Raw genomic sequence first — 23,122 nt, 5'->3', positions numbered from 1 at the left:
CCTTCCTGGGCGAGTAGCCTGCATGGGACTCAGGAAACCAACAGTCGCTGGGATGGGGACTGGCCCATGGCGGGAGCAGGAGCCCACGTGCCAAGTCTGGTGGTGAACAGGAGCGATCGAGCCATCTACAGTCGCCGTGGAGAGCTAGACCCAGGGAGAGAGGCAACTGAGCCCATTCCTGGGTGCTCCTCTTTGAGGGGCACCAAAACACTGGAACGAACTGGACACAGCACTGAGCACCGGGCTTGGCACACAGCCTGGAGTTACTGAATGCAGCCAGGCCTGCTCCCACCAGAGTCAATGGGGCCTAAAGAGAAAGAAATGTCCTTGCTGGTATGGACTTTTTTTTTTTTTTTTTTAATAAGATATATTTATTTATTTGAAAGGCAGAGAGAGAGAGAGAGAGAGCACGAGAGCGAGCGCTTCCATCTGCTGGTTCACTCCCCAAACAGCCAGGACTGGGCCAGGAGCCTGGGCTCCATCCAGGTCTCCCACCTGGGAGTACTTGAGCCATCTTTACTGCCTTCCCAGGCACATCAGCAAGGCGATGGACTGGAAGTGGAGCAGCCGGGACTTGACGGGAGCTCATCTGGATGTCAGCGCTGCAGGTGGCAGCTTAACCTGCTGTGCCACAACGCTGGCCCCTGGACAATTTCTGTTGAGTCCCAGCAAGGCATAGGAGGCAGGCTCTCCTCCCTCCTCCAGGGGCCAACCATTTCCTCCCCAAGTCCTCCTTCCACACCTCTCTCGGTCACTGCGGGCCTTCCAGATGCTAATGCAAGTTTCACTCTGCAACTGATTCTGAAACAGACACTGCAGGGCATGTGCGCGGACCAGGAAGGGTTATTTTATCTAAACTAGATCTAAGCTCTTTAGCATACTTCCAGTAAGCTGTCTCATTTGGGTATTAAGAAGGCGAACATTCCAAAACACCTAGCCCCCATCTACGGAGCACAATGGTGCCAGCCCGGGTCAAGCACTCGTCACTTCCTGTCACCCTAGGGGCCAGGAAAGCCTGTCCTCAGACCGGTTCAGACTGCCTTCAATCTTGACTTCACTGCAGGGGCTCACAGGGAAGTCTGCAGCCGAGCCTGGCTTCTCATCTGTCTAATGGGGGTAAGAAGCGAGAACGAGGACATGCTGTAAGTGGCCACACCACAGCTGTTTGCTCAGCAAGTGCCATGGGGTTCACCACCACTAACAGTATGAGGGAACTTCAAACAGTTCCTGAAGGGCTGGGGCTTTGGCACAGGGGTTAAGTTGCCATTTGGGACACCTGCATCCCATGAGTGCCTGGGTCCCATGGGAGACCTGTAGTACATTCTGGGCTCCTTGCCTTGGCCTGGCCCAGCTCTGGCTAGTGTGGGCATTTGGGAAGTAAACTGGTGAATGGAAGACCTTTCAAAAATTTTTCATAATTAAAAAAAAAATAAAGAAATTGTTTATTTTAATGCCAAAAAAATTTTTTTAAAAAGATTTGAAAGGCAAAAAGTGATGGAGAAAGGGAAAAACAGCTTCCACCTACTGGTTCACTCCCCAAATGCCCTCTACAGTGGGGGCTTGGATAGAAAGCAGATAGAACTCGATCCCCAGCACTCTGATGTTGGATGCAGGAGTCCCAAGCTGTGGCTTAATCCCCTGTGCCACAACACAGCAGTACAAAAAAATTTGAAATCTAATGCAGATCAGGCAGTCTTCAAAAAGGTCATGGAAAACGTGTATTATGGGAAAATTATGCAGGATTTCAAAAATTTCTTGCAGCAAAATAATCTTTGAATCCCATTTTCCCAGGAACATTTTGAAGTTCCCCCCTAACCTTCACTGCGAGGAGGAAGGTGCTATCCCCACTCCTAGAGCCGATGGGAAGCGAATTTCCTGCACAGCCCTGATGTCAGGGGCGTCTGTTCTGGAAACAGCTGTGGGTCCCCACTCCCAACCTCAGGGATTTGGACCTTGGCATTTGGCATTTTCATCAAAGTCACACAAGTCGCATCCCATCCTCAGAGCACTGCCCGCGCCAGATTCCAGTGTGCAGGACACGCCCACTGGCTGTAAACTCCTGCAAGATCTCTGACTCGCTCAGCTTGGGCTTCTCATTCTTGTGCCCTTAGACGATAGACCAAATGCAAGTGACTGTAACCAGAGAGGGTGCCCAGGCTGAAACCACGCCCACCCCAGGAAAAAGCCCCCAGTGCCTCCTGTTCCGTGTCCCACTGAAGGGCAATGAGCACAGCTTAACCCACTTCGCTCTGCAGGCTTCTGCCCAGGGACCAGTCTCTAATTAGACTCCTGCGTTCACCAGGGGCATCTTTATTTGCAGTAATGAAACGGGGACAGAGCATCGCCTCCCAGCCCCGAGCCGAGCCTTTCACAACGCTCCCTGATGGCAGTGGGAATCAGCGCCGTGGCAGAGTTACAGACTGCACCCAAGTGACAAAAGTTACGTTTAATTTACAATGTAATAAAGGTTACAGGTAAAAAGCTACACATAAAGCGTGAAAAGGCCTATTACACAAATGTACAAATCTCTGTACAAAGCTCATCTCGACGTTTCCTACCTCTGTCTCCTATGTTTGTTAGCCAGGTCTAGCCTTGGAGCTCTGAAGAACGAGAGCTCTCAATCTGGGGGGGCGGGGGGAGGGAGCCTGCAAACCAACAGCTACAACAGCGACTGCCCAGTGAAACCTTCTCCTTTGCAGTCTGAGTCGCCCTAACTGGTCGTATCCTATAGAAATCGCCTTCGTGGCACACCTGCAGAGGCAAGAGGGCAGTACTCAGGAATTCAGTGGAGTGCTCAGATTTGACAAGGAAACAGATAAAGTTCAAACAATACTGCACAGTAAAACTATAAACCAGCGTCAATGGCACCAAGCACGGATGAAGGAAAGGCAGCATGTCTCCATCTAACAGAAAGCATAAAGGAGAAAAGCCCATTGGACCTCAGAACCGCTGACCCAGGAAACATTTTGGAGTTGCAACCCTAGCTCAGCTGAACAGCTCTCAACTCTCTGGCTGACGGACCCGGGATCCAGAGCAACCCTTCCGCTTCCTGGGACTCGTAAGGATAGTAAATACTAACTAGGCTGCTGGACCCCCAGGGCTGGGGGCTCCTGGAGTCAACCTGAGAGCCTGGAGCCTCCCCGGGGTATGTGACTTCACATAAAAATGATCCTAGAAAGAAAAGAGAGGGAGGAGGAGGCAACGAAGGCCTGGGCAAGAGCCAGGGCCAGGGCTGCCTGTGAAAGGACACAGGAAACTCTCTCTACGCCAGGTTCCAAAGACAGGTCTTTAGGGGACATTTCCCCCACCCCTACTTTTAATTTACATGGTTAGGACCCCAGGAGACATTCTGAAAGACGATACTGCACACATGGAAAGTTTTCTCCCTAGTTCATTAGCTCCCCAACACCCTTCCACCCCGTTCCCACCCAGCCCCACCCTTTTCCATGACCAAAAATATCAAATCAGTAAGGAAGGTGTGGGCTTCTTGCCCGGCCAAGCCTCTTTTGCATATTTCTTCTTCTTGGGTTCATTTACAGCTTCAGGGTTATAGACCACAGGGTTTGGTGCAGGGTTCATGTTCACTGCTGACGGCACGACGGGAGTCAAGTCCACATCAGGGGCGAGGTTCGGGTAGGGCATGGGCAAGCCCCCAATGAGTGCTGTCCCGTGGATGCCATGTGGCTGGGAGCCTGCTTCACTGTGTGTGGGGGGCAGGCCCCCGTAGAGTCCACCGCTGAAGGCAAAGTTCTGCATGCGTCTGCTCCCTGACTCCTCCAGGCCCAGCGAGCCAGGGCCATCCACGCGCTTCTTCTGTGGTTTGCAACGAGAGGGCAGAGAATAGAGAGAAGAAAGAGGTGAGGCACATGAGAGAGGGCTCCCGTCTGCTGGGCCCACAGGGCCTAGCGCTTGCACAGGCCAAAGCTGGGAGCCAAGGACCCAATCCAGCTCTCCCATGTAGGTGATGGGGACACAATCACTTGGGTGCATTATAGAAGCTGGAGTCGAGAACAGAACTGGGCCTTAACCCCAGGCGCGCCATCTGGTGTGTAGCCTCTTAACTAGGCCAAATGCTGTCCCAACATATTCAACTTAAATCACTATTTTCTACTCCAAGTCATATCGCTCTTTCTCTTATTTTGATGTTTAAATGCCCTTTTAGGAAACAGAAGTGATATTATTTTTGGGAAAAGTAAATGTGGGCATTTCCCTATTAGGTAGCCACTTTTTAAACGTTAACCTGAGAGCAAAAGAAATGTATAGAGTAGTTTCCTGGTTGCTAGGGGCTGACAGTGGGAAGAGACTGGCTGCAAAGGGACATGGAAGGGCTTTATTTTGGGGAGGCACCTGCTGGTTCACTCCCCAAGTGCCCATGACAACCAGGGTTGGGCCAGGCCTGAGGTCAGAAGCCAGCAACTCAATCCATGCCTCCTGCATGGGTAGCAGGGACCCAATGACTTGAGCCATCACCACTGTCTCTCAGGGTCAACATTGGCAGGAAAATGGAGCCAGACATTGAGCTCAGGTACTCCAAGATGGGAGGCAGGCATCTTACTTGCTAGGCCAAACATCCAGTCTAGAGAGAACTTTTTGAGGTGATGGGATTTCCTACATTTGATGATGGTTACACAGAAGTGCACTCTGTCAAAACTCAAACCACACACTAAAATGTGTGCACGTTATCATATGTAAATACAATAAGACTGCCATAAAAGGAAAACTATCTGATGATTTTGATTTTAATGACAATAGAAAAATGCAAAGGTGGAACAAAGACTGAAAAGAGTTTAAGGGGAAATGAGACAAACATTATGGAGTCCCGCAGAAAAACATCTATTTTTACCCACTGCTCCAAAGCCCATGACCTCCTCCTCACCCTACTCTTCTGGAGCAAACCGAGGCTGCCTGAGACACTGACCTGTCTAACCGAGGCAGTCTGACCCACAGCTGCCCTCTGTATCCATGGTTCTGTGGATTTGAACAACTATGGGTCAAGCATATTTGGAAAAAGAAAACGTGTATATATTGAACATGGGCATTTTTCCTTGTAATTCGCTAAACAGTAAGTGAAACAGCCTCTTAGCTGGTACTTACATTGTAATTGGTATTGTAAGTAACTTAGAGATAATTTAAAGTATATTAGAAGATGTGCATATATACAAATACTATTCTATTTTATATAAGGGACTTGAGTATTCACAGATTTTGGTAATCACAGGGGTCCTAGAACCTACTCCTCATGGTTACTGAGGGACAACTCTTGTCTGAAGATTTTCAAGTTAAAACTTGATAGCATCTTGGATGAGCATCTCCTGATCATTTATTTATTTTTTTAAAGATTTATTTATTTATTTGAAAGTCAGAGTTATACACAGAGAGAAGGAGAGGCAGAGAGAAAGGGGGGGGGGGGGGGCGGGGAGTCTTCCATCCGATGTTTCACTCCAATTGGTTGCAACGGCTGGAGCTGTGCTGATCCGAAGCCAGGAGCATCTTCCAGGTCTCCCACATGGGTGCAGGGGCCCAAGGACTTGGGCCGTCTTCTACTGCTTTCCCAGGCCATAGCAGAGAGCTGGATCAGAAGTGGAGCAGCTGGGACTCGAACCGGCACCCGTATGGGATGCTGGCACTGCAGACGGTGGTTTTACCCACTATGCCACAACACTGTCCTCCTATCACTTTCTGAGTACCTGTATTAACAAGAGATCTCACCACTCCAGGGGACAGTTTGTTCTTCTTGGGATGGTTCTACCTGCCCTTTACACACAGGGCAAGCAGAGCATAATCTGTAACTTGCACCTCCCTATCTTCATCACACCTGATCTTTAGGCTATTCCAGACCTGGGCTGACCTTCCTGCCTGTATCACTCTCATATACAAAATAATGGCACGGGGGGGCCAGTGTTGTGGTGCAGCAGGTTAAGCCACTGCCAGAGAAGCCAGCATCCCATATGGGTACCAGTTCGATTCCAGCTGCTCCACTTTCGATCCAGCTCCCTGCTCATGTGCCTGGGAAAGCAGCAGGGAATGGCTCAAGTTTCTGGGCCCCTGCACCCACGTGGAAGACCTGGATGAAGTTCTTGTCTCCTGGCTTTGGCTTGGCCCAGTCCCAGCTGTTGTCATCTGGGGAGTGAACTCGCAGGATTTCTCTCTGTAACTCTGACTTTCAAATAAATCTTTCAACCACAAAACAAAACAAAAGACACACAAACAAAAGCAAGATAAAGCTGTGGACAAAGCCACAGGCATCACAGAGCACTGCAGTAATGCACACCCTCACCTAGAAGCTTTCCTTGAGCCAGAAGGGAAAGGCCAAAGCAAGGCGGGACTTTGCACCCTTCTGGAGGCTATGCTGTCAGACACAAAATGAACATAATTGACACGTAGCATCGAGCTACCTGGTGATGTGTAGCCTTTCTATGGTGCTCTAGGAATCCCTAGGCACGGATGGAGTAAAAGTATCTCTGGAGCCAGCGCTGTGGCGTAGCAGGGAAGGCTGCCACCTGCAGCGCTGACATCCCATATGGGCGCCAGTTCTAGTCCCGGCTGGTCCTCTTTCCATCCAGCTCTCTGCTATGGCCTGGGAAAGCAGAAGATGGCCCAAGCACTTGTACCCCCACTATCTATGTGGGAGACCTGGAAGAAATTTCTGGCTCCTGGCTTCAGCCTGGCACAGCCCTGGCCATTGCAGCCATCTGAGGAGTGAACCAGCAGATGGAAGACCTCTCTCTCTCTCTGCCTCTTTCTCTGTGTAACTGACTTTTAAATAAATAAATAAATCTTAAAAAAAAAAAAAAGTATCTCCACAGAATGAACAAGGAACACAGAATGTGTGTGAAATGTAAGCACTCGTTTAACACCTACACAACAAAGGGAGAATGTTAAAGCCCAGACAGGACGGCATTTCGAGGTGTTCCATGTGCTTCTTACCTTGACTGGGACCACCGCTGTTTGCACCATGTTCCGGAAGCGACCAACTGAGGGATCCACATCCTCTGCAAAAAGAGGAGAGGGCAGGGCTGGATTGGCACTCTCCCGGGAGGAGTGGCACAGGACTCACTGCTGTCACCACCGCCAGGAGCTACAACCTCACAACTCTGGGAGGCGGGCACCTCTACGATAAACATTTAGTTGTCAAGAACGCTTGGAGAAGTGACTGGCTACTAAACATTTACCATGCCAGAACTCTATTCCAAGCAGCCAGAAATGGGCCTGTGCTGTGCTGCCTTCCCCAAGTTCTTTCCCATTCCATATGCTTCCTTCTTTCAGCGAGAAAAGAGCAGACATTATCAACCCCGTGCTAGCGATAAAACACTGACAGGTCAAGAGGTCACACACTGCACAGCCTGCTGATGCCTGTTTCTTTGCAACTAATAGGTTTAGGGCTCAGATCCAGGCCTTCAAACTTAGCCTGGCCCCTTTGACCTGGATAAGTTGACCTGTTTGCAGTCAAGACTTCTGCCCGGTAGGATGGGACAGAGTTCCCCTCTCACACCTCACACATCCATCACTGTACCCTATGAAGCACCTAGCTCTGCAAGGAGAAAGCGTGAGGCCCAAGTAACAACTTGCTTTTCAGTTCCTCTCTCATGCCTCATTTATCAACACCAGGCATGGAAATGAAGAGTGAGGCACTGTCCCGCCTTTGAGGAGTTCCCAGTCACGGAGCCGGACTGACTGCTGCTTCAAGAGTGCAGTGGCGTCCCTGGGCACAGAGCAAACAGCTGGGGAGGGAAACAGGCAGGCACAGACCTCTTACCACTGCTACAACAAACTACTCCAAGCCCCTTTAGCTTAATACAGCGGTAAAGAAGTAACTGTTGAACATCTCATCTTTTAATGAAGTTTACTGAAAAAAAAAAAAAAAAAAAAAAAAACACTCCTGTAACTACCTTTGGAAAAAAGGAATCCCTAGGCCGGCGCCGTGGCTCAACAGGCTAATCCTCCGCCTTGCGGCACTGGTACACCAGGTTCTAGTCCCGGTTGGGGCGCCGGATTCTATCCCAGTTGCCCCTCTTCCAGGCCAGCTCTCTGCTATGGCCCGGGAAGGCAGTGGAGGATGGCCCAAGTGCTTGGGCCCTGCATCCGCATGGAAGACCAGGAGAAGCACCTGGCTCCTGGCTTCTGATCAGCGCGGTGCGCCGGCCGCAGCGGCCATTGGAGGGTGAACCAACGGCAAAAAGGAAGACCTTTCTCTCTGTCTCTCTCTCTCACTATCCACTCTGCCTGTCAAAAAAAAAAAAAAAAGGAATCCCTTAATTTGGGTAATTAGCCCCTGATTTGTTTAAGTCTGGCTTTTCATATATTTAAAATGTCTCCAAAAAATATACCCTGGAATTCTGTCCACAACCAATGTTTGCTCAATGAACAAACAGCTTCAGTATGGAAGGAGAGAAAAAGCTATCCAGGAGCAGTGGGAAGCAGACAAAGTCTCAGTCAATGCCCTGATATTTTCATGTCCACGGGAGAGCTGATCCACTCACCCTTTCAGCAAAGAGAGCTAAGGAAGTCCAAGAGTCACTGGGAGCCCAGAGCAGGGCTCCCCAGCACTGTGCCCGCCGGCCTGTGGCAGGGTGGAGCCAGGTTACTCTGGGGCACCCTCCCTGTGCTAGCTAAATGGTGCTCAGAGTCATTCTAGTTCTACAAAGAAAGGTTATACTCCTTCCGGGATATCTGCGCTCCTGCAAGACCTACCAATAACTTCCTTGTTAACCCTACTTCTGGTTAGGAAAGACTGCGTGTGTGAAAAGCAGATGATGGTGGCGATAATGGCTAACCGACTATAAGTTACTTCCACACGGATTAACTTAGTCTTCCCCAAATCTTGTGAGGTCAGCAGTCTGTCAAGTCACTTGGCCAAGGCCACACAGATACTAAGTCAAACCCTTCAGGGCATAAATTATCAAAATTAGTACAGATCAGACCCTGACTGACCAAAGAGATTATACGGTCCAATGGTTCTGAAATTGCTGGCTATTTATCAGGACAATCGGGAGTTTGTGTAAAAATGCAAATTTCCAGGTCCAACTCTTAGAAACTCTTACTATTCCATTGGACCTGGAGCTCAGAAATTAGCTTCTTAGATGGGTCAACTAGCCCCTGTCCAAGTAATTCCCTTGGGTGCTCACTGCTGTGAAGAGGAATACATTGTGCTTCATACACCATCAGAAAGTAAATGTGTAATCACTGGAAAAAATGCCTTGTAGTTCTCCTTCTAAATGTAAGCCTCGAACTTGCTGAGCTTTGCTTTTTAAATTCTACACTGAGTCGAACACATGGTACCCAATGACTCTGGCTTTGCTCCACTCTTCCTTCCTAAGCCCCTCCCCCCAGCCACAGGGCCGTGCCTGCCGCATGGCCCGTCCTCTCATACACAGCTCCCGCATGTGACCAGCATCCAGGGGAAGGCACTCCAGGACTGCGAGCCTCTTCCTCCTCAGAACAGACTGCTGCTCCTCCTCCACACTTCTTCCTATCAGTGCAATCTTAAATCGCACCTGAGTAGTTTCCACATCCCCCTAATGACTCAAACTGTATTTTCAGTGAATTAAAATCCCACACCTTTTCACCCCATGAACTCTCACTGGAGCAGGCCTTCTCCATTTAAATATTGATATTTTGAACCTAAATGCAGGACATGAAAGCTATTCTCAAAACATTTCAATTTGGGAATAAAAGCAACATGTGAGACTCTATTCCTCGTCTCCATCCATTTAGATTTATTCTCAAAACTTAAAAAAAAAAACAAAACCCTCCATTATCACTGCAGAAACTGCAGCCACTTCTCAGGTCCGTGGCATCTACCACCAGAGTACCTGAGATGTAAGCTGAGCTCGGTCAGCAAAATCAGCGTCGAATGATGGCACAAAGTGGGAGTGGTCTTCCCTAAAACTGATGCTCTCATCTTGCTGACATTTCCACCCAAACGACAGGTGACTTCCTTATGACCAGGCGAGCTGTCAGTGCAATTCACGGTGCAGCAAAAGCGTCTCCATCTTTGCAGCTGGCGATCCTACTCCGAAGCCTACAGACGGTTCTGAGTACCGTTCTGAGGTGAAGAAGCCAATGCATGTACTTGGACTCCCACTCAGACACAGACTACACGAGCAGAGGAGAGCCCCATCTTGCTCTAGATTCTCAACCATCCAGGGCCCTCTCATTAGCCTTTTTCTTCTGACCCATATGCTGTGTACACACTGAGACCACAGCTTTTTCATCAAAAAGAACTAGGAAGACACCTCACCTGGGTTGATGATCTCATCATCCTCACTGAAAGTCACTCGGGAGTTCTTCCTCTTCCTCTTTGGTCTCTGAATGTCCAGATTTCCCTCCTCAATGGTGAGGGTTGAAATCCGCTTGTTGTGGGCAGTGTTGAACTCTGTCAGGTTCTAGGCCAGGATTTACAAGAAAGATAGGAATCAGTACATATGGAATTGGGTGGAAAAAATATTAAAAAGGCTAAGAAGGCCTTGAGGGCTTATTTTGACATTCCAAGGCAGATAAAACTCTTTTACACTTAGAGAAGATCCAAACTGTCTCTAGACCGCTAACACCCAGAAGTCCCATCTGAAAGAATGTGGGTCATCCTCACTGACAGTGGTGCAGTGATATTTAAAAGGAGGTGAAGGCCTTGAGCTAAGAACAGGTCATCTGGGCAAACAACCTTCCGCTGAGGCTTTTATTTTTTAAGAAAGGCTCTCATGCCTTCATGCTGGGGATGAAAGGAAATGCAACTGGAAGGAACTCCAAGAACTGCTTTTAAGTATCAGAACAAGAAGAAAAAGGACAAGTGACTGCTTCTTTCCCAGTGGCTCTCTCCTTCAAAAATCTTAAGAACACTACAGGGCACTTAATTTATAGCATCAATATTCTGTTACTTCCCATCCTCTCTCTGGCCCAATTCTATTCATAGCCATCCACGCACGCATCCATCTCAGTGATTAACTTGGTGTTAGCACTGCTGCCAGCCTTGTCCCAATCCCCTGGACTTATTCCAACCTGCACTGCAGACTGCGGTAGTCTAATGAATGGTCTTAAGAATGAAGACCCAGAGAGGACCTAACACACTGAGTTAAGGATGGGGAAGCAGCGCCGTCAGGGAATGGGCCAGTGACCAGCACTTCTCTGCTTCTTTCTGAGGGTTGGGAAACTGCTTTGGTGTAGAGGGACAGTGTCTGTGGGTGGTTAAGAACATGTCCATCTGAACAGGACAGTCACACCAGTACGGTGGAGAATGTGAACTACTGCAGCCACACCACGAACTACCGTGGCCAGCATCTAAAAGGGAAAATTTTAGCACTTTGGAAAAAAAAACTCTGTAAACGTTCAGTACAGACGCAATTTACTTCCCCCAAATATTTTTCTTCCATTGCTGGCTGAATCTACAGATGTGCAGCCTGCAGAGGGCCTACTGTAATCTCCACCTGTGCTACGCGCTCTGGGAGCCATCACCCTCCTGGCTGTGGAATACTTGAAATGTAGCCAGTGGCTGCCACACTGGACAATGTGACTCTGAAGAGTTGGAGTGACAGAAGAAAGTAACCCCCAGCTGTGGCTTCTAAAAGCCAGTGAAAGAGCACAGGACAGCTCGGAGAGTCTACTGGCAGGGAGACCCCATCTCCTCTCCCTGATGGCTCTGGTCATAAACTTCCGAATCTGCACCATGTGGCTCTTTCCACAGCTGGCCACCTCACCCTGCTGAAGGCCCGTTACCGGGCTCAAGAGAACTGCTGCTGCTAACGCACTGGTGTTTCAACCTGCACACAACAGCTGTGGCCTGCAAAAGCAGGGACCCCAACAACAAAAACGACACAGACGTGGAATTACATCAAGCTCGGTTTCCTCCTCTGGAAGCCCCAGCAAGCCCTTGAGCTCGTCATCCTCTCCACCCATCTTCTCATCTCCTTTCACGGCCGACGGCAATGTCTGAGGCTTCTCACGCAGAGTGTATGCCCTTGTGGAGGCGCCAAATGAGACTGTGGAATCGATGGGAATTTGCTGAGGCTTGTGAGGTTCCAACCGAATGTGACCTAAGAAAGTGCCGTGTGCTGGGAATAACCAAATCAGAAATGTAAGGGGGGAGAAACCAAAAACAGCCCGAGTTTTAGGGGGAAGCGCATCATCCTCAACTCTCTCAGGTCAAGTCCTCCCAGCACATCAGTTCGGTTTGTCTGTTCATGAAAATGCCACAGTCAGGACTATGGTGAGAAAACACAAGCTTTCTAAAATGCAAATGGCACTGGATCCACTGCACCTCTGTCCTATGTTACAGTGAGCCTTGAATCTTCTCAGTGGACTGCTCACACATCTTCAGACCTGCTGTCCCCCCACGTAACAAATGCCACTGCCTGTTCTCTGCTGCCAGACAGGTGTGGCTCCCACCCAGCGGAAGGTAAACCCCCGCAAGACAGGAGACACACGCATCACCATGGTCTGCCCTCTCCGGCCCCAAGTCTAAGGAACATAGGAACTGCTTGTCTAGTGGAAACTGGGTTTAACGCTTGGGCTTTTCCCAGGACAAGAAAGGAGACTGGCTGAAATAGGCCCAATGCCAATGCCAAGGCTGTCAAAATCTTTGCATGTTATAAATGAAAAGCAAAGATGAAGTAAGTACTCGTAAGACAAGGCTCCAAGTTCTTCATGACGCACACGAGTGGTGTGTTTTGTAGGGAGAGAGGAGTCAAACAGGCTGAGCCCAAGAAGCTTTAACTTTACGCTGTGTTTACAAGAGGGCAAAATGAAGATACTTTAGGACTCCATGCAATCAACTTGCAATTGAATTTCTATGGATTATTTTTTTTTTTTTTTTGCTGATTTTTTTTTTTTTTTTTTTTGACAGGCAGAGTGGACAGTGAGAGAGAGAGAGACAGAGAGAAAGGTCTTCCTTTGCCGTTGGTTCACCCTCTAATGGCCGCCGCGGTAGCGCGCTGCGGCCGGCGCACCGCGCTGTTCCGATGGCAGGAGCCAGGTGCTTATCCTGGTCTCCCATGGGGTGCAGAGCCCAAGCACTTGGGCCATCCTCCACTGCACTCCCTGGCCACAGCAGAGAGTTGGCCTGGAAGAGGGGCGACCGGGACAGGATCGGTGCCCCGACCGGGACTAGAACCCGGTGTCCCGGCGCCGCAAGGCGGAGGATTAGCCTGTTGAGCCACGGCGCCGGCCTCTATGGATTATTTTAAGCAAAATTTGAAAACTTATTATTTAGAGTAACTTCCTAGAATTAAGATTTATATCATTTGTTGGCAAAACAAATACATCTATTGTAAATAACTAAATTTTGCTCAAAAAAAAAAAGTATTTTTTAAATGTCCTACCTACATCACTGCTCTACTATTCTAACAGAGTTAATACTAGCTTCTGCTTAAACTGGACCATAATTTATCAGAGTCCAATCAATATCCAAATACCCACCGTCCCTGGTTGCTGGGAGCCTTTTTGTTTATATGTATATACTTATTACTGCTTCTTCAAGCCAGTGCTCCTCAAAGCTCTCTGCTCTCCACAGTCAGTCATCATTAATTTCAGGAAAACAGGAGAATCACAGGAATAGACAAAGACTGATTTTAAAAAACACACTTAAACCTTTTCCTTTGTGAGCAATAAAACATGTTTTTAAAACCAAAGAACCCAAAGAGCATTTTCACACTGCCAAGGGGAATAGGTGAGATGGGAAAAGGTACTTACTACTATTGAGATCTATCAGGAAAACTCTCTTCAGATGCTTGTGGTAGACCAGTGCAGCATGGACCCGAGAGCAAGACTGATGGTCAATGGTAAAGTCACACAAATCAGGGTTTCTCCCAAATAAGTAATATTTCTTCTCATCAATAATCAGTTTCTAAATAAATATTAAATTAAAATATTAGTTATATCTTGTTTTAACAGGGTTAATCAAAAACATCCCCAAACAAATAAAGAGGATCTTGAATAAAACAAAATCTTTTGCCACAAAGAGCTCAGGGTAAGTGACCAGCTTAATCCAACAGGGGGCTGTCAACCAGTCTCCTCAAATACAGTGCTCAGTTGTCCAGCGTCTGTATGAAAATAACTTTTCTTGATTCTAACAGATTTAAGTGGCCTGTCCCCAAGAAAGCAATAATTCTACTAGTGGTTGGCTTCTGTCTGCTGGAAATTTAAGGTCTCATTAGATCCGAATTTAAAGTTTTTTTAAAACTTCTTTATTTTTTATTTGAAAAAGAGAGAGACAGAGAGAGATTTTCCATCCACTGGTTCACTCCCCAAATGCTCACAATAGCTGAGGCTGAAGCCAGGAGCCACAAACTCAATCCAGGTCTTCCATGTGGGTGGCAGAGACCTAACCACTTGAGCTATCACCTGCAGCCTCCCAGGGTTCAAATTAGCAGGAAGCTGATATTAGAAGCAGACCTAGGACTTGAACCTAGGCACTCTGAAATGGGATGCCGGCAGCCCAAGCAGTGTCTTAATCACTGCACCAAACACCCACCTTTGTCTATCAGGAAACAAGATGCACAAAGCATATCTATAAAGCAATAAGACTGCTTTTCAGGAAATACATATTCAAATTAAGGCTATCACTTGGTTGGGAAAGGAATAAGGTATAAACATCTATCTATATTCTAATCATGCTGTCATAGCTCCGAAGTATTTTTGGAACACTGCAAGAACTGGAATTATGTTAGCCAACACTGCATGAACCCCTAAATATAACCTTATTGTCCCATTTCAGTTTTGCCACAAAAAAGATTATCCAGAGTTAACTCTAAATGAGTATTTACTATGTCCAAATATGGAACCACTGCACGAGGCAAAGACGTTCCAGACTGAAGGGAGATATGGGGATTAACGTTTAATGAAGATGCCTATTGCTAGGCATTCTAAACATTATCTCCTTAAAACAAGTCTATGAAGCAAGCAGCATCTCTACTGTTAAAGAGAAAAGAACAGATCCAGAGAGACGCACTCACTCACTCAAGGTGGCCCGGCTGGTTAAGTGGGAGGGCAGCTAGGGTTTAAACTCAGACTTGCAACGATAATTGATAATTCTAAAAACAGTGCCCTGGACCTGGAACAATTCTAAAAACTCAGTTGCTACTGTGGCATTGGAAAAAAAAAAAGCAGAAATAAACTACAAAAAATTGTGGAGTAAGAAGGGGCTGACAGATGTGTTAACGTTTTATTTTCCCAAATAAAGACATAAAAAAACTGCCATGAGGGGCTGGCACTGTAGCACAAGTGAGTATGATGCCAGCATCCCATACAGGTGCTGGTTCATGTCCCAGCTGCTCCACTTCCAATTCAGTTCTCTGCTGATGCCCTTGGAGAAGCAGTAGAAGATGGCCCAAGCACTTGTGCCCCCACTATCTATGTGGGAAACCTAGAAGAAGTTTCTGGCTCCTGGCTTCAGCCTGGCACAGCCCTGGCCACTGCAGCCATCTGGGGAGTGAACCAGCAGATGGAAGATCTCTCTCTCTCTCGCCACTCCCCACCCTTCTCTGTAACTCTTTCAAATAAATAAATCTTAAAGAGATAGAAAAAAAAAAAGTCATGAATTAGTATAACCATCCCCATCATTTTATAAAAGGTCATTTTACCAGCAAATGAGTAGGAAGACAAGTATAAAGGACCTTCCACTCTCTGAGTTACATTTAGCTTCATGAAGAACTCACACCAATGTCCTTACCTTTCTTTTCATCCTGGATCACTAAAGCCTCTGCCACAGACTGGTTATAGACCAGGCTGTCCTAGTGGAAGCACTCTAGATGGATTATTGCTACCACTCCGTCCAATTCCAGTACTCGGGGCCATTGCTAGTGGTCATCTATCTAGTCTTTATCTGAAGATAACCCTCATTTGGATACGCTGTGTTTTTCCTGGAACCACAAAGTCTCATTAAACTCTAGCTCATGTTTCACTCTACACTCCTAAAATCCCCGAGGAAAGACAGTCTAAAGCTGAGTAGAGAGGCATAGTCACGTTAGTCCCAAGGAGGAATCAAGAGGCCTGTATTACATTCCTGGCTATGCCTTTGAACTTTACTGTTCCCCTCACAAAACCATAACATACAGCTTATACAGACAGACTCTAAGCACTGATAAAACGAGCAACTGCTAAGCCTATGTGTCGCTCAGGGTGTGGAGGTTTTCTTTTTAAAAATTTATTTTATTTATTTTGAAAAGCAGAGTTACAGAGGCAGAGAGAGAGGTCCTCCATATGCTGGTTCACTCCTCAAATGTCCACAGAAGCCAGGCCTGGCCAGGCCAAAGGCAAGAGCCAGGAACCTCTTCCAGATCTCCCACAAGGTCTTGGGCCACCCTCCACTGCTTTCCCAGGAATAGTAGCAGGGAGCTGGACCAGAAGTGAAGCAGCTGGAACTCGAACCGGCACCCATATAGGATGCTGGCATTGCAGGCAACAGCTTAACCCACCACGCCACAGTAACAGCCCCAGGGTGCTGAGTTTTATGATGTCATTTCCTCTCTTTGAAATGAATAGATATTATTTTTCCATTTAATAGATGAGAAAAGTGAGGCAGAAAGAAATTAACATATTTAAGTTCACAAAACTAGATATTTGTGGGCTGGGTGAGAAATTGAGATTTGCATGACTTCAGAATCTAAGCTTTTTTAACCACTACATTACATATTTTCTTCATTCTACTTCATCAAAAGCTGCACCACAGAGCAGTATTTTAAGGAGTGAACAGGACGATGGGTCATACTCTTAATTTTTTCCTTTTTGTTTTTAAAGATGTATTTATTCGTTTGAAAGTCAGAGTTATACAAAGAGACAGAAAGGTCGATCTTTCAGTCATGGGCTCACTCCCTAGATGGTCCCAACAGCCAGGGCTGGGCCAGACAGAAGCTGGGAGCCTCTGGGTCTCCTACATGGGTGGCAGAGGCCCAAGCACCCAGGTCATCTCCTGCTGCTTTTCCCAGGCCATTAGCAAGGAGCTGGATCGGAGGTGGAGCAGCCAGGACTCAAACCAGCACCCATGTGGGATGCCAGTGTCACAGGTGGCAGTTTTACCCACTACACCACAATGCCAGTCCCCTTAAGTTTTCTTTAAACAATCACCCAGTTGCTTTCAAGCTTAGCCTTAGGGTTCAATTAGTTCAAGCCAGCATGGTTATGTGGGTCACCCCTGGGAAAGCCAGCCCAGTAGCGCCCATCTGCTGCTGGTAGAGCTTGTTCTAGGCCATATACTACAGAGCTCCAAGACAACTACGGCCTGACAGCTCAGTCACCCCAAGTCTGCTCTGACACAAGTTTTAAGATTTCGGTTAGAAATAAGACGTTTCTTGAGAATTATAAGAGAGACCTAAATTGTCAACATCTTTTTCTCACTAGGTAGTATCTATTCTGACTGAATCTCACTGCATTTTTCATTCATACTCATAACATATAGATTATGCCCTCAGAGACTGTTTGCCAACCACAATGCTCTCAGGTGGGTCTCAAAGAACACCAGCTCTTGGGTTCTGATTTTAACAATGACCAGATTTCTACAATTTTAGGTGCCAAAGAAATATCAGAGGTTTAGGGATTTGAGGGAGGAAAAAAGAGAAAAGGTCCTCAACCTAAACATATGCATTCACTACTGAAGACATCTCAGAAATACTGAAATACTGAAATGCATGGAATTTTAATGGAAAAGCGTATGTCTCAGCATCAAAGACAATGTGCTGCTTCTGTCCAAGTGCATGAACTAAAGCACTAGTCCTCAACAGTCACTAAATCTGCATCCCACTATCCGGCTGTGCCTGTGAGTTATAACTCAGAGTGTGCCTTTACACTCTGGGCTTAAGAGCCTCATGGCTTTTGTTTTGATATTGCACTTCTTAAACCCAGCTATCACAACACATCCCAAGCCTTTGACACAAGACCAGGATGCAGATAGCTCGGTTAGTATCAAGTGCTGACCAAGTTTACATCTTGAAAAACACATCTCAGGTCTACTCCTGTCGAGAACAACACAATGATGTCTAAGGACTGCAACTTGACAACTGTATGGCAACTCAGCATACTTAGGGCTCTGAAAGACAGAGAACATTATCAGTTAATGGGAACCGGTAATCAGAGGGGTGCTGGACAAGTCAGAGTGCTTGGAAAACATAAATTATTTCACAAAGGAATGAGAGGCTGTCGTCAGGGTTAGCCCTCACTGTCTGCTTCTATTGTAAACTAAAGATTTACCAAAACAGATTCCTATCTGTCTTCAAGCTTCATGCTATTAGTGACAAATATTCTGAATCTGTGAAACACTCTATAATAAAAAGGTTGCTACAGATATTTTAGCCAAATTATTTCCTTAAAAAATCTTAATGTTTTGAATCTTTAAGATAGAAGAACCCATGACAAAGGGGTTCTATGTGACTGGCTGAGGGCTCAATGAATTAAAAACAGGAGAATTACCTGCAACTCATTCATGTCTTAATACTTTGCAAAATACCTGATTATCCTCACAACATCCTAAAACTAGCAACAACGTATTTACGGAGCATCCTTCAGAAGATTTCAGATAGCTTTTTAAGCTAACAACTATAGAACTGCAATGTTTTTACTATGTGCCAAAGAAAAACAATAGAAAACAATGGGACCTGAAGCCAAACTGTAGCTCAGCAAGCAAACATAAAATTGGACTAAAACATGGGGACTCATGGCTCCATAGGCTTAATCTCTATTTCTTGGTAAATAAATAATCTCATAAGGATTTTAAAAAACTTACACAACTAATCAAAACTCATGTTCTCTTTAAGTTTTATGTGGCAATGTCCTAGAGACTTGTATAAAAGCTGGCATTCTGCCAAACTTTCCCTTTTAGTACTTATTTCAATTATAATCACGTAATTTTGTGTGTGTGATTCTGTCCCCACCTCCCACCCCCCGGATACCTGAAGGACAGGAACCGTGTGTTTGGCTCACTGCTGTAGTCCCTGTCCTAAGCATGGTGACTGACACACTATAACTAATCAATCACTACTATGAATGAATGCATCTCACCACCATTCCATTTTTGAGCAGCTTATCTTAGTTGACCACACTTCCTTGAAGGAGCTGGGTCTGAGTCTCAGAAAAGCAACATAAGCCTATCTGTATCACCTGTACAGTCCACTTTCTTCTTCAGTAACCGCAAACCTTCTGCCTTCCAGAGAGGGAATTCACTAAGTAAGAGGCTTCCGGTCTGACTGGGGCCTATAGGCCTATTACCTATTAAAACCCTTCCTCGACAAGGTGCAAGAAGTCACTGAGGAAGATGGGAGCTCTGAATGTGTTATACAGAAAAAATAAAAATCAGGATGAACAAAAGTAGCATTACTGGAAAACAAAGCATGGTCGAGGGGGTGGAAAAGTGAGTCACTGCCAGAAATCTCTGGCGAGATGGGGGGATAAAGGGCAGACGAGTATTTCCATACCTCAATTAGTTTATCTCCTTTGACCACATCCAGATGTAAACCAGGTGGGGGCTTACCTGCCCTGAAAAGTAAGAGCGAAAAAAAGCATTTTCAGGATGAGTTCATAAATGCTCTTCACAATCACTGTATCAGCCAACACTGCAGCTCTCCTACCAGCCTATAATTAGTTCATGTTCAAGCAGAAATGTCATCCACTTCACTGTTAGTACAGCGCCTTGCTATGTGACACTCACTTCCCCAGTGATTCAATTGCCCTAAACCAGATTTTAGTGGATCTGTATTTAGAGCAGCACCGAAGGCAGCGATATTCTAACGTTGGATATTCACCTTGGCAAGAAAGCAGCATATACAGCTGGGGGAATCTGGTCACCTGGAATACGAACGTGAGATCTGCCGCTGCCCTCCTAGCACATAAAGGCAGGGTAGATCAGTTGCTGGTTTTGGACTGATCGAGATTAGTCTCATCACAGAATAAGGTGAGAATACTGTCCTGAACTCTGAGACAAAAATCAGAGGTGCAGAATTAGGAAACTAGGGCAATTCAAAATCACACCTACAAAACCAGGTAACAAACGAACACAAGAAAAATGTTACCCTTGAACAGGTCTTGCCACAATGGCATGATTACAGGAACTTTCCTCTATCCTCCTACAGCCACGCCAATCAAGGGAGGAAGACACACACATTCATAAATGTCAAAGCGGCCAACACGCCCTTTACACACCAGACCCAGCGGGAATGATAGGTGACCTCCGTGTCGTGGTACATTTGCTATCTTTTAAAAAAATCTTATTCCAAGTATACACATTTCCTGTACTCATATATACAGATTCAGGAACACAGCCATACTCCTCACCCTATCCGCCCTCCCGCCTACGCTCCCACTCTGCCTCCTCCCTCTCCTATTCCCATTCTTATTTTTTTTACAAAGATCTATTTTCAGTTAACTTTAGTACATTTGCTATTCTGGTCCAAATTTAGAAATCAATGCATTGAGAGACAAAAATTCAAAATGGACAGAGAATTCGTAGAGTGAAGCAAGTGGGTGCTAGAAAGGTGTGAAGTGAGCCTGAAAACAGCCACACTCCGACTTGCCTCCCGGGTTTGTTCACTTGATGTTTGAGAAAAAGAACAATCTTGCCAGAGCACCGCATTTGCACAAGAAAAATGTATCTCTGTCTATCTACGGAAGAGGGAAGATGCAACATAGTTATCTCACCATTCCAACCCGACCCCTCCATGCCACTTGGTGGGAGGGCAGTGCACTGGACAAAAACCCATTCTGTCCATGGAGACAGGGAAAAGAATGGTAACCTAAGCCTGACTTTCCGAACGCCTACTGTGTGCCTGTCTCAGACCTAGGGGCTGAAATACAAAGACCATCAGTCCTTGCCCTTGAGGTCCTCAGGATTAACGGGGGCCGCAGCCGTGCACCACAAACAATACACTACACTGAGATGAGCTACCGTGGATAAAGCGCTGACGGGGGGACCCTGCTCTTTCCAAGGCAACTCACACTTGCTCGTTTTGTACCTTACTCAAAGACTAAATCATTCCATTATTCCCAAGGACTTTCCCAAGGATGAAGGAGGTCCATTCTAACAATTACAGATGCCCACTTGGGCCGGGCCACGCACCGGTCCCTGGGCTCTGCAGGGTGGGTCGGCGCCAGCCCTGCCTTCAGCGAGCTCCCAGTCTGCGGGAGATGTCCAAGCACAGCCGCGGGACGCGCGGGGCTCGGAGGCCGGGCCGGGGTCAGGGAGCTGGCTCGTGCACGCTCGGGACGTACAGCAGGGGGTCGGGTACCGCGCTCCGCAAGAGCACCAGGCGCTCACTCAGGAGTTGAGGGCAAGTTTGGGGCCAAGGCCTCAAAGAGCCCAGGCGACCAGCTGACCGCCCAGCGGGCTGCTTAAGTGAGCGCCTTTGAGCCCCCAGTCCCGAGTTTCCTCAGTTCCTGGGCCCCGGCTCCAGGCTCCGGGATCCTCCACACGTCGCCCGGCCCGGCGCAGCGGACAGTTTCCCCTCAATCATTCCAAGGTTTCCGAGCCATTCGACTCGCGGGGGGAAAAAAAACAGCTTCCCTTCCAGGGCAGGCTAGCTCAGGCCAAGCCACTCCAGTCCCGGTCGCCGCGCCACTCACCAGGTCGGGCAGTCGAACAGCGGGAGGCTGGAGCCGGAGTTCGCGGCTGCCGCCATCTTGCGTCTCCCCCTCCCATTTGGCGGGCCCGGAGCACGCCGGGAAACTGGAAGACCGGGAGGGACGAGGCGGCATCCCGGCAGCCTGCGCGAATGCGCGCTTACGCACGCCCGTACGTACGTGGAGGCGGTGCTCCAAGGGGAGACTGGGAGCCGGTGTCGGGTCTGTGGTTTTCTGTTAGGTCCGCGCTGGGGAACCTTCCAAAGCGTAGGGCTTTCTGTAGCCGGGAGATGGCAGAGGAAAGGGGGCTTGTGAGGCTGCTTCCCGGCCTCCCTCCACGTCCTCCGGCAGACGCTCCCGGGCTCTGAAGTCTTGGGACTCAGTCCTCCCCCAGGGCTTGCACCGTTAGCCTTTGGCCAGCCATCTGAAGAACAGCTAGATGGTCAAGTCGGAAGTCGGTGTGCTCACTGCTTCTCCTCGTCTGACGCTTCTCAGGAAAGCTGCACCCTGCTCACTCCGTCTTGCTGAGTCTGGGCCTTGAGGGCGTCTGTGGACCAACTGGGAGCCTGCTTAGGGGTCATCTGGTCAGACACCGGGCAGCCTGGAGCCAGGAGTGGACCCAGTCGCGTGTCCAGATCTTCACGGTGCATAGTTCAAATGGTTAATAAGCTGTGGCCCCTCTGGATTTCTGGCTTTGGTCAAAGTGACTGCATTGTGCAAGGAAGCACTGGGATCGCTGGCTTGGACACCAGCGGGCCTTTGGCTGTAACGGCTGGTTGTCGAGCCCCTCCTCCCTCCAGGCAAGCATGTATTTTCTGAGTCATCTCAATACTCAGAACCCTTAAGGCAGGTATTGTTATGATCCTGGGGAGATGCTCGGATTGCCCAGTCCCATCCCACAGGTAGAGAGTGGGATTCCAACCCGTCCGTGTGACGCCAAGGGCCATGCCCATTAATCACCCACTTTGATGTGGGTATAGTCATATTAATTATTAGCATGCAACTGATGCCTCTTTTTCACTTTTGTAAAAATGGGAAGATTATCTGACCTGTAGTTTATTCCTTTTTAAATTAGCCAATTCCAATGTTATTGTTCACCCAGAAACAGGCACTGCTTGGCAGGTGAAGGAGTCTGAGATTCCTTCTTGATTCCCCATGACTGGTTTTCTGGATCTTAAATAGAAAAACAGCCTATTCAAGAGACTTTGCCTCTGGAGATGTTGCCGCCAAGACTTAACTGCAATGTAACATTAACTTTAATTTTAAGATTATCAACTCTTACACAGGTTGGAGAATCACCTTCCTCTGGCCTGGATGCGTGTGCGCACACACACACACGCGCGCGCACGCGCGCACACTCACCCTCATCCAACAAGGAAGCCATGAATCAGATCACTTACCAAACTGCCTGTGAATATCCATTCCAAAGTAATACTAGGCTGATAGGAAAAATACAAATCTAAACTTGGTTTCAAGGAAACAGAAATGACCCTAATACTCCCTCCTTTGAGCACAAGGACATGATTTTGAGGAGGTATTAATCTTAAAAGTGTTTTAAGTGTAACAGGAAATAACAAAATATTTCCCATCCAGA

At 47.5% G+C, this 23,122-nt stretch overlaps 1 protein-coding gene and 1 non-coding gene across 2 annotated transcripts; both read right to left on the bottom strand.

Moving 5' to 3' along the window:
- Window positions 1-2,315: 2,315 nt before the first annotated feature.
- Window positions 2,316-21,639, bottom strand: PPP1R8 (protein phosphatase 1 regulatory subunit 8). The gene is made up of 7 exons (XM_062190747.1): window positions 21,532-21,639; window positions 19,392-19,452; window positions 13,681-13,834; window positions 11,824-12,044; window positions 10,241-10,385; window positions 6,928-6,992; window positions 2,316-3,813 (listed from the first exon to the last, which is right to left on the bottom strand). The coding sequence occupies exons 1-7, from the start codon at window positions 21,585-21,587 to the stop codon at window positions 3,460-3,462; spliced, it is 1,056 nt and encodes a 351-aa protein (XP_062046731.1). The 5' UTR covers window positions 21,588-21,639; the 3' UTR covers window positions 2,316-3,459.
- On the bottom strand, window positions 17,731-17,896 carry LOC133761343 (small Cajal body-specific RNA 1). The gene has a single exon (XR_009866143.1). It is a non-coding gene; the product is annotated as a small Cajal body-specific RNA 1 (non-coding RNA).
- Window positions 21,640-23,122: the final 1,483 nt, after the last annotated feature.

This window comes from Lepus europaeus, chromosome 5, assembly GCF_033115175.1.
Source record: "Lepus europaeus isolate LE1 chromosome 5, mLepTim1.pri, whole genome shotgun sequence".
In the NCBI taxonomy this organism is placed as follows: domain Eukaryota; kingdom Metazoa; phylum Chordata; class Mammalia; order Lagomorpha; family Leporidae; genus Lepus; species Lepus europaeus.
The sequence above is the reverse complement of the archived record's forward strand: the minus strand, read 5'-3'. Positions and strand labels throughout refer to the sequence as shown.

Bases quoted from the DNA above. Each gene is read 5' to 3' on its own strand.
- PPP1R8 (XM_062190747.1), bottom strand. From the start codon at position 21,587: ATGGCGGCAGCCGCGAACTCCGGCTCCAGCCTCCCGCTGTTCGACTGC. The intron at 10,386-11,823 runs GTAATTCCACGT...ATCCTGGCCTAG, and splicing joins AGGAGGAAACCGAGCTTGAT to AACCTGACAGAGTTCAACAC. The intron at 3,814-6,927 runs GTAAGAAGCACA...TGCAAACCACAG, and splicing joins CAGCGGTGGTCCCAGTCAAG to AAGAAGCGCGTGGATGGCCC.